At 32.6% G+C, this 13147-nt stretch overlaps 1 protein-coding gene across 5 annotated transcripts in view; it reads right to left on the bottom strand.

Moving 5' to 3' along the window:
* The window catches only part of Rbp6 (RNA-binding protein 6), a 1376067-nt gene that overhangs the window by 485091 nt on the left and 877829 nt on the right, over positions 1 to 13147 (bottom strand). For all 5 annotated transcript variants that reach the window (XM_076538305.1, XM_076538303.1, XM_076538302.1 and 2 more), the window contains one exon: positions 3267 to 3308. In XM_076538305.1, the coding sequence (XP_076394420.1) occupies positions 3267 to 3308 (42 nt within the window). The remainder of the gene's footprint in view (positions 1 to 3266; positions 3309 to 13147) is intronic.

Below are 13147 nucleotides of genomic sequence, written 5' to 3'. Positions count from 1 at the left end.
ATATTCCTGATTTTCATAAAACTTAAGTACCTGCACTTACATACTCCTCATTTTTATGAAATACGAATACTTGTACATATTTCTGATTTTTATCTAATGTGCACCCTATGTGCATATTCCTATGTATGTATATGTATACAAATTGTATGATTTTATTGAAACTTAAATACTTGTTGTATGCATCCTATGTATGTATATATTCCTACATATGTATGTGGGATTCGGTAAAGGGGAATTAATTTTTGCGTGGTATGAATGTGTGTGATGTACGAGTGTGAAACAAAAGAGTGTAAATGCGTAGTATAAAAAAACGCGACAGCGTCGAAAGGACAGTCTAGTCTTGGCCGAACCGTAGAAACGTGAACTATCATCAATATATTAAATTTTGTATTCCTTTCAATTTATTAAAATACTTACTATAACTTTAATCCGTTTCTCATCTTCTTGCTCCCATCCTACTTGTATTATACTTGTTGTATGAAACTTGTATTTAATGAAATTTGAATATTGCTTAAATATTGACATTAATTTTTATAGACATTGCTTACATTGATAACAAATAAATACTTATTATAACATATTCCGACTTTGATTAAATTTGAATAATTATACATATCCCCTGAATATATACTTGGTGTAATATTTCATTTTAACGACAAGTTTTATTAAGTTAAAAAATGCAAAGTTTGTAGACTTTTATAACGTAATTCAATTTTTGTTCATTTTTCGTACACTTACAAAAAGACATCCATATGGGAGTAAATCTAGCATTATATCAAAAGAACACTTCTTCACAACAGTAGATGGCGACAGCATAGCCTTATATTCTTACTATCTTTGCATTCGAAAACAATCTCGAAATATTTTCATATTTAATATGTTAAGGCAGAAAGGTCAGATAGTATTGGAATTATACAAAATTATTCAAATACCGAATAAAAGGTGAAATAAGAAGTTATTCTTATATGCAGAAGAGACACATCTAACCTCACTTAATTTCTATCGAAGTAATATAATATATAATTATACTATTTTATCATTATTAATATAAGATACTCTTTAGTCATCTTTCAAACTTAGTATTTTAATAATGGTAAAATAATGATTAAATATAATAACAGTAATAAAAATAAAATGTATATTTCGTCCATAACAGTTAAATAATCCGTAAATTGAAGGGTTGAACGAGCATACCAAAACTCCGCTCGATCAGCAAAATTGTTCCCACAAAGAATGAAAAATTAGTCCATTAAACGTCGAAATGCCAATAAAACGTACTACATCGTGAATGAAATAATCAATCGGCGACGAATCCAACTAATATTGTCCACCGACCATAAACCCATTCCGCGCAAACAACCCTCTTTCAAAGATCCCAATATCGTAGAACGCGACCAAATTTCCAACTCCCCTCCCCGATCGTATAATAGCACAAATTGAAGTACGGTCCTCGATAGACGAGCCTTTGCAACAGAAATAACAAAATTTTCATCGATGCAATCCGGCCGATCGAACGTGCGGCTCGTTAATACGCCGGATACGTGATTACCGGCAGCGGTGCTGAATCGTGATTTCCCGTTCAGCTGATAATTTATGCGTTTCCGGCTTTTGACGACGAAATCAAATAAAATTGGATGATGGTCGCGAGGTCGTACTCTCGTTTCACGGAAAAGGACAGCGAAAGGCGGGAAAAAAAGATGCGGGAACGCCACGGCGACATGACGCATAGAAGCGTTGAAAAGAGTTGACGAAAAAGGGGGTGGTTCGAGAGATCGAGCGGAGATGAGAGGGTGGCGATGGGGCTACGGAAGACGGAAGGAGGGAAAGGGTACAATTAAAATTAGCGCAATTCAGTCACTCGCCAGTAATTCGTGTGCCTGGCATTTATATTATTAAGCCGCGCAAATTTCTCTCGCCTCTCCTCTCACCCTTTTCCTAGTTCCGCGCGAATACACGCGCGTACACACGCAAACGTCGGCTCGTTCGACCCTCAGTGTGTGTCTGTGTGTATTGCATTCTGCCTCTTTCCCTTTTGATATCGCTCCATCCTCGTTCGAATCGGGGCGTGTACAGTCGGGAGCAAATCTGGCTTCTCTTAAAATATAACAACCTAGACCTACTCCTTTATTTTTAGATATTTCAGAGATTTAACAATTTCTTAATGCATTCAACATAGGTAGCGCTCATATGAATTTAAGGACCTTGAAATTTGGGGACCTCACGATATGGGAATTTAGTTATTTTGCAGTATAGGTAGTTAATCTAGATATCTGGAGGCCTAGAAATTTAGGAACTTACCAATATACGGACCAACCAATGTGAACTTACCAATATGTGTTCTTAGGGATTTAAGGATTTGTGGATTTATCCAACATGAGATTTGAGAAATTGGGGCACATACGAATGTAGGCATCTAGAAATTTATGGACATAGAAACTGGAAGATACAGGAAGTTAGGGATGTAGAGATTTCGGGACATAAGTATTTAGGGTTAAGATTGAAAAATTATCATTCTTGAGAATTTAGAAATATGATGACCTAGGGATTTAAGTATCTAGGAATTTGGGTCCTAGTAACTTGTAAATGAAAAAGTTTGAGGATACAGGAATCTAAGCTTTTACTTGAAAATTTAGAATTCGAATACATAAATATTGCTAGACTTGAGAGTAGGGGATTCGGGCATTTGAAAACTCAAAAATTGAAAAATTTGAAAGTTTGGAAATACGGAAATCTGAAAATTTGAATACTCGAAAATGCAATTCCAAAAATTTGGGAATTAAAAACTTGTCAAATTTGCATATGTGTCCTCACGCGAATGAAATTAAGCATTGCACCCGAGTGTACGTTTCAGAGTTTCGCGGCAAGCAGTTTCGGCCGTGACTAACGGCCCGTTAGAGCGGGAAGAAAATAATTCCGGGTTTCGAAATGAATTACATCTAATTGCTCTTATTACGAGAACCAGAGAGGGCTCTTTATTATTCCCTCTTCAGACGCGATCCTTCTCCCTCGTCTGTTCCCTTCTCCCTCGCTGTACAAACCCCTTCCTATCTCCCTTCTTTCGTTAGTCGACTTTCAAAGCTCGCGTCTGCCCCTTAGCTACTTCCTGTCCGCAGTCTGGCTTATCTTTTAGCACCTGACTTTTCGGCCAAAGGACTTTCTCATGCGTGAAAGGAACCGTCGGCGGATCAGGAGATGGTTCGAGCGTGACGATTGTCGTCTCTCGCGGATTCGGTGTCTTTGCTTAAAAGCGAACTCTATTTTCTTACCTTTGGGTGTGTTCTCCTGGGAAACGCTACCTTCGGGTCGATCTGTAACAAAACGAAAAATTTATTGTAAAACTACTTTTCTAATATATATAATTATAATTATATTTTTTACGAAGAGAGTATTGTAATTTACACAGATGAGAACAAAATAGGGAACTCCCAATCGGTAGGTGCTGGAATCTACTGTCCACAACTTAATATTTCACAAAAAATTAGCATAAATTCAAGAGTGTCAATCTTCACAGCAGAATGCTGTGCCATTAATCGAGCGTTAGATGTGATCATGTCTCATACTAGGGTAAATTTCCTTATTGCTTCTGATTCTCTAAGCGCAATTAAATCACTGCAAAAACCAGTTTTTCACTATAATAAAAATATTCATCTTACTGAAATTAAAACTAAATATGCCACCTTTGTTTCTAATAGTAATAATCAAAATTTTATCAAGTTTATTTGGATTCCAGCACATATCGGAATTAGCGGTAACGAAAAGGCGGACTCCCCGCAAGAGAAGCGGCGGGTGAAATGCCTTCCCCAGATAACAAAGTTCCACTTACTGATTTACTCTGTGGCTTTAAAATTCAAGCAAAGGTACTCACTAATAATTATATTAAAAAGCAAGGTTTTTTTAAAGGTATCAATTTTTTTCGTTATTTTCACAAAGACAGGGGTAAGCCGTAGTTTACTGGGCGCGAGCTTACTAGAGATTTTATAACTTTTGTTAATAGATGCCGTTCCGACCATTATAATTTAAACGCCTCATTAACCAAAATTAATTTTATTTTCAACAGTAAGTGTAGGTGTGGAGCGGAATTTGAAAATCTGGACCACGTCATCTGGCAATGCCCAGATTACGAGGATAAGCGCAAACTGCTGCGAAGACTACTTCTCAGGCGCGGGTTCCGCTTTCCTCTTAGCATTCGCTCTTTTTTATTTGGTCCCGATATTAGTGGTTTACGTATTATTTTTAATTTCCTGAAACAGTGTTCCTTAAGAATTTAAGTATAGTTTAAGAATTTATCTGTTAACATTGTGGCATTAATGAATAATTGTATTTTTCTTTTCTTATTTTTTAATTTGTATTTACTTCTGTAGAATTTACATACGAATTAATGTAATCTAACTAATGTATTGATCCATTGCACTACATGTACTATTATACCTACTGTAAAATAATTATAATGTACTTTAAAACTGCCGTATAAATCTCACATGATTTAAGGCAATAATAAATAATGATAATTATAGTTTACAATTTCCTATTTGTATGTTATTTGAACGATATTTTAAATTTAAATTACATAAGAAAAAATCAACCCTTACATCTCGTTTATGTACATGCTTATAAATTATAAACGACGGAAGATATTGAAACATATTTGAAACAAAAGTTATACTGTTTCTTAAGGCCTGCAAATCTATGTAAACTTTTTGGAAAAAATAATTTTTTCACAAAAATTAAGTTGTTCATTTCCGCATTCCATTTTTTACAATTTCAACGATGTATTACGGTATATAATTATTGTAATTATTCTATATACAATTACACACTGTACCTCACTTAATTTAGACATCTGAATTAACTGTATCATCATTAAAAGTATAAATAAACAACTGAAAGATGATATAGTTCCAAAACACATTCAGTAACGTTAAAACGAATTCTAAAATTATATAACCTCCATCCTTCACCTTTTCCTACTTTTAATTATAGTGCAGATCATTTAAATGTGTAACTTAACTCGGTATTTTTCTAAGAAGACTAAAAATAATTTAAACGTGTAAGTCAACCCTGCATTTTTTTGACAAGACTGAAAATAATTTAGATGAGTAACTAAATCCTGTATTTTTCCGAGAAGACTGAAAATAAGTTAGACGAGTAGCTCAACCCTGTATTTTGCTGACAAGATTGAAACTAATTTAGATGAGTAACTGAACCCTGTATTTCTCTGATAAGATTAAAAATAATTTAGATGAAAACTAAACCTTATATTTTTCTGGCTAGACTGAATTCTGTGAAAGTACACATTCCGCAGATTATTTTGACTCAACAAATACGGAAACAAGTATGACAAAAATCGATAAAGAAGTAGCGAAACCATTCATTTCCTGGTTTGGAACTCCCATTACAATTAATTACCGGGTAATAAAAAGTAGGCGGTTGAATACCGTGAATAGAGCCGCGAAGGGGTTGCAAAAGGGATCTAGCTGGAACAGGTATCGTTCGAGCAAAGCAAACTCTCCCTCTGCCCTGTTTTCTACGTTCGTCCAAAGGGACGGGCAACCAGGTCGAATGAAACCGCACCTTACGCTCCACGTGGCTAAAAAGCAAAAACCCATCCCGTAGACGAAGGGAGACGGTGCCGCGAAGCCATGGAATTCCCTGTGCAGCCACGACGTAAATTTTCGCCGCGAAATCGAGCCGCTCGAATGCACGTCCCGGCTTCCCTCGTGGCCTTCCCTCGAACTTACGTGCGTGAAGCTACGCGAAAACGTACGTGATCGCAGAACCGTCGTTCGCTCGGGCAGCCATTTCAGAAGTTCGGGCTTCGGGCTGCTAAAGCAGCCGAATCTTCGAGAACTCGAACGGCTCTCTACCCTTGTCAGAACGACTTGCATATTTTCCCTGCGTACAACACCGTGAACCCGATAGTTCCACGGTGCCTCGAATAATAATACGATTCGGCAAAATTTGTAGGTTTAGTTAGGAAGTGTTGGAAGAGAAAGAAAACGGAAAGCGTGGAACTTGCAGATGGCACGGAGGGTGAATAGGTGTTACGATAGATTAGAGATTCTTGAAACGAGGTTATACATTGCTGGGGACTCAGAGCACTTTTGGGTAAGCAGATTTTTATATTTATTGAAGTATAAGGAATTTGTTAGCAGTATAGCGATAATTTTTCTACTTGATATTTTTGACAATGGATTTACGGAACTCGTTAAAAAATTTATCTTGCATTTATTATTTTGAATTGTAAAGAGTGTCAAGAAACTTTTGTCAGAATGTCAGTTTTTAATTAGTTAGACAAACATATAAGCTAGCTTACGTATTATACTTTATTTATTTTTTCTACGTCAAAAACTCTAAGTAAATGGTCATCGAAGGTCTGCAAATCTAGTGTTAAATATCTATTATAACCAAATGAGTCGATTTTTATACTTACTGAAATATGAGAAATTTTTACACAGTGTAGCGATATTTTGTATTAGGATAATCTTTCATTAAAAAGAAATTTTTATTTTATTTTTAAATATGCATTGTGAATGTATGGGATCGATTTTTATATTTATAAAGGTGTCAGAAATTTGTAAGCAATACAGCGATATTTAAAGTTTTGAAAATCTTTCATTTTTAAATGTACATTTTGAGTGGATGATTTGCGAAAAATTGTTATTTTCGAAATAGCAGTCATGGAAATTTAGAATTTATGGAACTTCGGGATTTTTGCCTGTTGGAGTTTCTGAACTTTGGGAAATTGGAATATTGAAATTTTGGAACTTATGAAATATGGGACTTTTAAGTTGTTATGATTTCCGAAATATAAGATTATCTGGTTGAGAAATTTTTGTAATTTAAGTTATTGGGACGTTGAAATGTTGACTTTAAAATTCCGAAACTTTATCCGTTTTAATATTCTAGAATTTCGAGAATTTTTAATATTTATAGAGTGTTATATTTTTAGAATGTGAGACTATGCGACTTTGGGATTTTAGTATATCAGGATTTTTACATTTTTGAATTTTGTGACTGTAGGTTTGGACAATTTAAAATTCTAAAAATTGTTGAGTCCCGGACTTTTTTAATTTTTAACATTCGGAACAATGCATTGAAAATAAGTGGGTCGCAAAAAATTATCATTTTGAAAATTATGGCACACAAACATTTCCGAAATTATTATATTATATTTTATTATATTTCATGAATTACTAGTAATTATATTTTGAAGTATGTCTTAAGAAGAAGTTTAATTTAAAAAAAATCTTTAATGACTACGTTTTCCAATGACTAAGAGTATTTATAAAAGTTTTAATTTGAATCAAATGAGACTATTTAAAAATGTCCCACTTTAAAGTGATACTATTTATTACAAAAATTATTTCTTTATTAAAATTTTTTGAATACAATTCTTTATGTATTATTACTTCAATAAATACTATCTCAAAATAAATGAAATTATATCAAAGTTGAGAAGAAAATAGTTGAAATTACTTAATTTAATAGTATCTACCTATTTTACTAAATAATGAAATTAAATTAGTCGAACTATAAAATTCTATTTCATGTGGCATATTTGTTTATAGCTATTCAGCAAACTATAATTTAAAATAATTAGATCGTTTTCTTGAGCAAATAAATTTATTTACAACAGTAATGACTAATTTTTAAGTTGTAACATTTTTAAAGTAGATATAATTAATTTTATCATTCCCTGAAAAAGATATATAATTTTCAGCAAATATTATTATAACAAACAGTCTGGATCTAAATTATGTTTAAACTATAATGTAATGTACAAGATTTAGTTCTCCCTAAACAATAATAAAATCCTCAATACTAACCACATCATAAAAACCACATACTTCTGCCAAAAATAGTTAACGCCGAATGATTAATACTAACTATAAAAATTAACAGTTAACTTTTCAAATTCATTTTAGAAAGCAGAGAAAATTCAAGATAAAAATAAAAATATGAAAACTCATTATTCATATTCTTATGTAAAAATATAAAATTCTTCCATAAATACGAGATCAATGCCTTTGTTACAGTTTTAGCAAAGTAAAAATAAAAAGATATTTCAATCAATTTCTGAGATAGCGAGATAATACGCGTATAACGTTTATATTTAGGTATAGAAAATTTCATTGTTGTCTAAAATACGTGGATCCAATTAATAATATATATATATATTATTAATTATGTATATATATATTATTATTATGTATATAATATATATTATTATGTATATAATAATATAATAATATATATATATATATATTATTAAGAGAATATTTTCTTGGCCACCCGTTTAAAATGAAATGCATTTTCCACTTAGATGCCACTGAAGATACCGTCGTTTAAATATACCTCCAATAGCAGTTTGAGGCATACATTAAGCATTTAATTTCCGACCAACTGTCGAGAACGCTGATTCGGCGACTTTTTATCACAATTGAGTTTCTCCTCGTATTTTCAAAAGTGGGTCAGTTTTTTTGTCTTTATCGCGTAATTTTTTTCCAACGTTCCTAGGTCACTCCTGACACCGGAAATAACTGACTTTATTTCTCCGCGTTTCAAGGATATGTCTGAAAACGGAGTCAAATTTTGTTGCGCAACGAATAAGCAACATTATCCTTCTGGAATCCACGAAATCGATACAAGGTACATTTATCTATTAAAACTTACAAACTTCGGAAAACTTCAGAAACTGCCAGAAAGATGTTCTAGTTTCTTTAAAGTTTCACAATTTTTTTAGATGTATGTAATTTTTGTTTAATGTAACGAAACTGATGTACACATTTTTATTACTCTTTTACGAAACACGCAATTTATTTTAATTGGCAAGTTTCAAGGATTTTGAGGTCTCGAATTAGAATCACGTTTTAAAATCCTTCAAAAGTTTTAGAAATAAAGGAAGGGCGAAATTATGAAATTTACACATTTATAAATTTCTTAACGTTTTAAATCCTGAAATTGAAAAAATTTTTAATCTGAAAATTTGTAATTTAAAATATTCCCAAAATTCATATTTTAAAGTTTTTAAATATGAATGTGCTCGAGGTTCCAAACGTTCAAATTCCTAATCTTTGAATTTTTAAATTCCTTTATTTATTAAATATGTAAAGTGTCATATTATCAAATTGCGGAATTGCTACATTAATAAATTCGCAAATCATCAAATTATAGAATTGCTACATTAACAAATTCTCAAATTATAAAATTACAGAATTGCTACATTATTAATTTCTCAAATTTCTATACTTCTTAAATGGTGAAACTTTCAAATCCTCAAATGAAATTTTACAATTTTACAAATTCGCAAATACAGTAACCTACAAAATACTAACGGATCTTCTATATAACATATACATTTTAATAACGAAATATAATAATTTAAACATATAAACTTCGTTTAAAAAATTATTACAAAGTGTTTAATAATATATACAACAAAAATGTATTACAAAATTTCTGACAATATATGATGATATTAAAAAAAAATTTATTTCCTTTCTTCGTAATACTGAACTAATAAACCTGGAAAATTATAGTCCCGGACCAGCGAGAAATTTAATCCGCCCCTGCCACAGCAGTGACTCATTATTCTATGATCTGAAATGCGTTTAACGGTTTTACTCTCGCTCTACGAGGTCCTCCATTTCACGGACACTTTAGAAAAATACAAATGCACTGTTAATCCCCTGCCAACGAAGGATGATTTATGATAATCTTGCTTTCACCGTGGATCGCTTCGGTTTCAATTTTTCATGACCACTGATCAGGATCAATTGGTACGAAATCCAGCCATTCTGTACACGTTATTCGCGAAATCTATTCAACCGGTTGTAACGATGGCCTCGTCTCTGTATCGAATAATCAGCGGTTTTCATTACAAATCCTTTCGACGTACCGACGCGGTGTCGTAATTAAGATGAATGTCTTCCAGATAATCCGGAGCGTTAAAAGACGCTTCATCTTTCACACTGAGCTATGATAAATGAAACGTGCAGACACAGCTACGGGCGAGGCTGTTCAAAGGAATATTTTGCTTGCTGAGAGATAATTAAGGTTTCGATGTTCTACTGCCAAATTCAAGGGAACAGTTGTTCAAAAGGCATCTTAATTAATACCGAAAGATGCTGGGGAGTTAATAAGCTATCACCGGTTATTTGTGTTTAAATTGTGTGTTAATAATGGTATGTATTATCTGTATTTATTACACGTTGTTTGCTTTCGAGAATTGAGTTGAGATAAAGAGATAGAGTATTTGTTGTAATTAAGTGAATGCAATTGCAAAGAGATTGAAGACGTAGGATGATTAAGAGGGGTTCGTAAACATGTGATTTAGTGGAATAAGTAGCAGAGTGTTGTATGTAGTCAGACGGGGAGCGGTATATCACTGATAGGTAAAAGTACTTCTGATGTTAATCGAGTTTTTAACAGTTTTATTTATTAATTTTTTAAATTATCGCATTCTAGAGTTTTTTTTTTTTTCAAAAATTTCCAAATTTATAATTTAAAAATTTCTATATTTGTATAGCTCTATATTCCCAAATTTTCAATTTAAAAATTTCCATACTTACGTATTCCCGTTTTCAAATTTATAATTTAAAAATTATTATATTTACATATCCCCGTATTTCTCAATTTCTCAATCTATCAATCTATCAATCTATCAATCTACCAATTTTCAAATTTATCAATTCACATATTTTTAAATACCCAAATCCTTCATTTCTACACTTTAAAATTTCCAAATTCCCAAATCTACATATTTCCAAATGTTCCCAATTCTTAATTCTTAACTAAAAATTCCCAAATTCTTAACTAAAAATATGTCTAAGACCTTAAATTCTCTAAACTACTAAAGTTGAGAAATGATTAAATTCCAAAGTCTCACATAATCACATTTTCAAACTCTCAAATTTCACAAATATGTAAATTTTCTAATTCTCAAATATTTAAGTCCGTAAGTCTCCAAATCTATTAACTTGTACTTATACGTATCAAAAATATTTCATACCTATTTTGAGTTGAAGCTTACTAAATTTTACTTATCAATTCACTAAATTGTATTTTTAAGTACCAAGGATACCTCATACCCCTTTCAAGTTATTATCCACTAAATTCTCCAAAATCTCTAAACTAAAAGTTATTATCCACTAAAATCTCCAAAATTCTACCCGCGAATCTAATAAATCCATTCCAAGATCCCACAGATATTTCACAGCAATTCTGTGCGAAATAGCGTCGACTTCTCCAGTATACTTTCTCCGTCGCCTCTCTCGAGATCACCCTTCACCTCAGGCCCCTTAAATAGAACGATTCCCTTAAAAAGATGACGCGATACTGTGAATTTCAGTCTCATCGTACGATAGGCGGCAGAAAACGAAACGCGAGAGGAAGCCACGAACGTGGTAATGACAAGCAAGAAAACCCGCCGCCATCCACGCCGTCGGCGTAGCTCCTCGTCCCGTGTTTTCTCCCTTTCCTGTTCCCTGCCCCCACGAACTACCCCGTTTGCATAATCCCCTACGGCGAAGTTCACACCGGTCGCTCGCACGCCCCCGGACGCCCTCGAGCACGTCAAGCGGCCCGACGTCGACAGCTACAACGACACGACGAGGGTGAAGAGAATGTCTTTCGGTTTTCATCGTGCCGCGATGCTTCTTCGTCTCGTTGAAGAACAGGCAAGAAGAACAGGAAGAGGTGAAAGCGAAAGAGAAAGAGTTCCTTAGAAGAACTTCGCTATCGGCCCCTCTGGATCAACTTATGACAACTTCGCAGGATTGAGCGAGCTTTGGATAAAATTAGCAATTTTGGCAAGAATATGTTTAAATTCGGTGGTGATTGTTTTGCGAATGTAAGTAAATTCTTTCGGTCGAATGCTGTTCGGGGATATTTTAACGAGCAGCTTTCAATTAATGTGATCTTTTTGCGCGATTAGGTTGCTGTTAGCTTTTAATTCAAGAATGTGTACACTCAAGTAAATTGAATGTAAGCTGTGTAAAGGCGTATGATCTTTCCGAACAGCTGTGTTTTATATTTGTGCTATATACATAATTGTGTAATTGTGTATAGTATAATTGTTATGGAAAATACTCTGGATCGAAAGCATTGAAAAGGATGATTTATTGATTTTATAAAATCGCGATAATAGTATGTAAGAGTCTGATGAGAGAATCTTGAGTAATGGCCGTTTGAGTCTTTTCCGGGTAAAAATAAATAAATAAATATTACTTAATAAATATTACTTTAATTACTTCTATTAAATAAATATTACTTCTTTGATATTAGCGAAGCATTTTCTATTGGTAGTTTCTGTGAATTACCATAACATAAAGGAATGGTAGAGGGCAAATAAATCTAAATTCCCAAAGTTACAAATTTATAAACATTAAATTATTAAGCTTAGATATTATCAAGTTTTCTCATTTCTGAATTTTGCAATTTCCAATTTTTCAAATTTACAGGCTTTTAACTTCCAAAATTTGCAAATTAATCATTTTCAGGTTTAAAAATTTATAAATCTCCACTCTTCAATTTTCTGAATTCTCAAATTTTCTAAATTTTTATATTCCCAAAGCAATAGTTAAACATTTGTTACCTAATTATATATTTAAATCTTTTATAAAACAGTGGTAAAAGAATTAGCAAAAGAAAAATGTAGGACATTATAAAGCTCATTATTCTCGTTTCCTTATCCACAGTGGCTTTATTAATACGGTATGATTCAAAGTTTAAAATAATATCGCAGTTGTTAAAAAAAGAGGGTTATAACATTTAAAATAAAGTAACATTTATTGATTCCATCTTAAGTGTTTAAAATTTTGATGATTTACCAGCCCAAAATTATGCAATTCAAAAATTAAGTATTTTATAGTATCAAAGTCTCGATGTTACCTAATTCTCAAATCCCGAACTTCCAAAATTAAAAAATTTCAAAGTTTCAAATTTTCAAAGTTTCAAAATTCCAATATCCAAAGTTCCAAATTTCTAAAATTATATATTTTCAAAGTATAAAGATCTAATATTCTAAATTTTTTAAACTACGTACTACGTAATCGCAAAGAACTAAGCACTGAATTCGCAAAGTGTCAAAGTTCCGAAATTTTCAATAAAAATCCAACATCCCCAAATCCTAAATCCGCACAATTAA

Source organism: Megachile rotundata, chromosome 12 (genome assembly GCF_050947335.1).
Source record: "Megachile rotundata isolate GNS110a chromosome 12, iyMegRotu1, whole genome shotgun sequence".
NCBI lineage: Eukaryota > Metazoa > Arthropoda > Insecta > Hymenoptera > Megachilidae > Megachile > Megachile rotundata.
The sequence above is the reverse complement of the archived record's forward strand: the minus strand, read 5'-3'. Positions and strand labels throughout refer to the sequence as shown.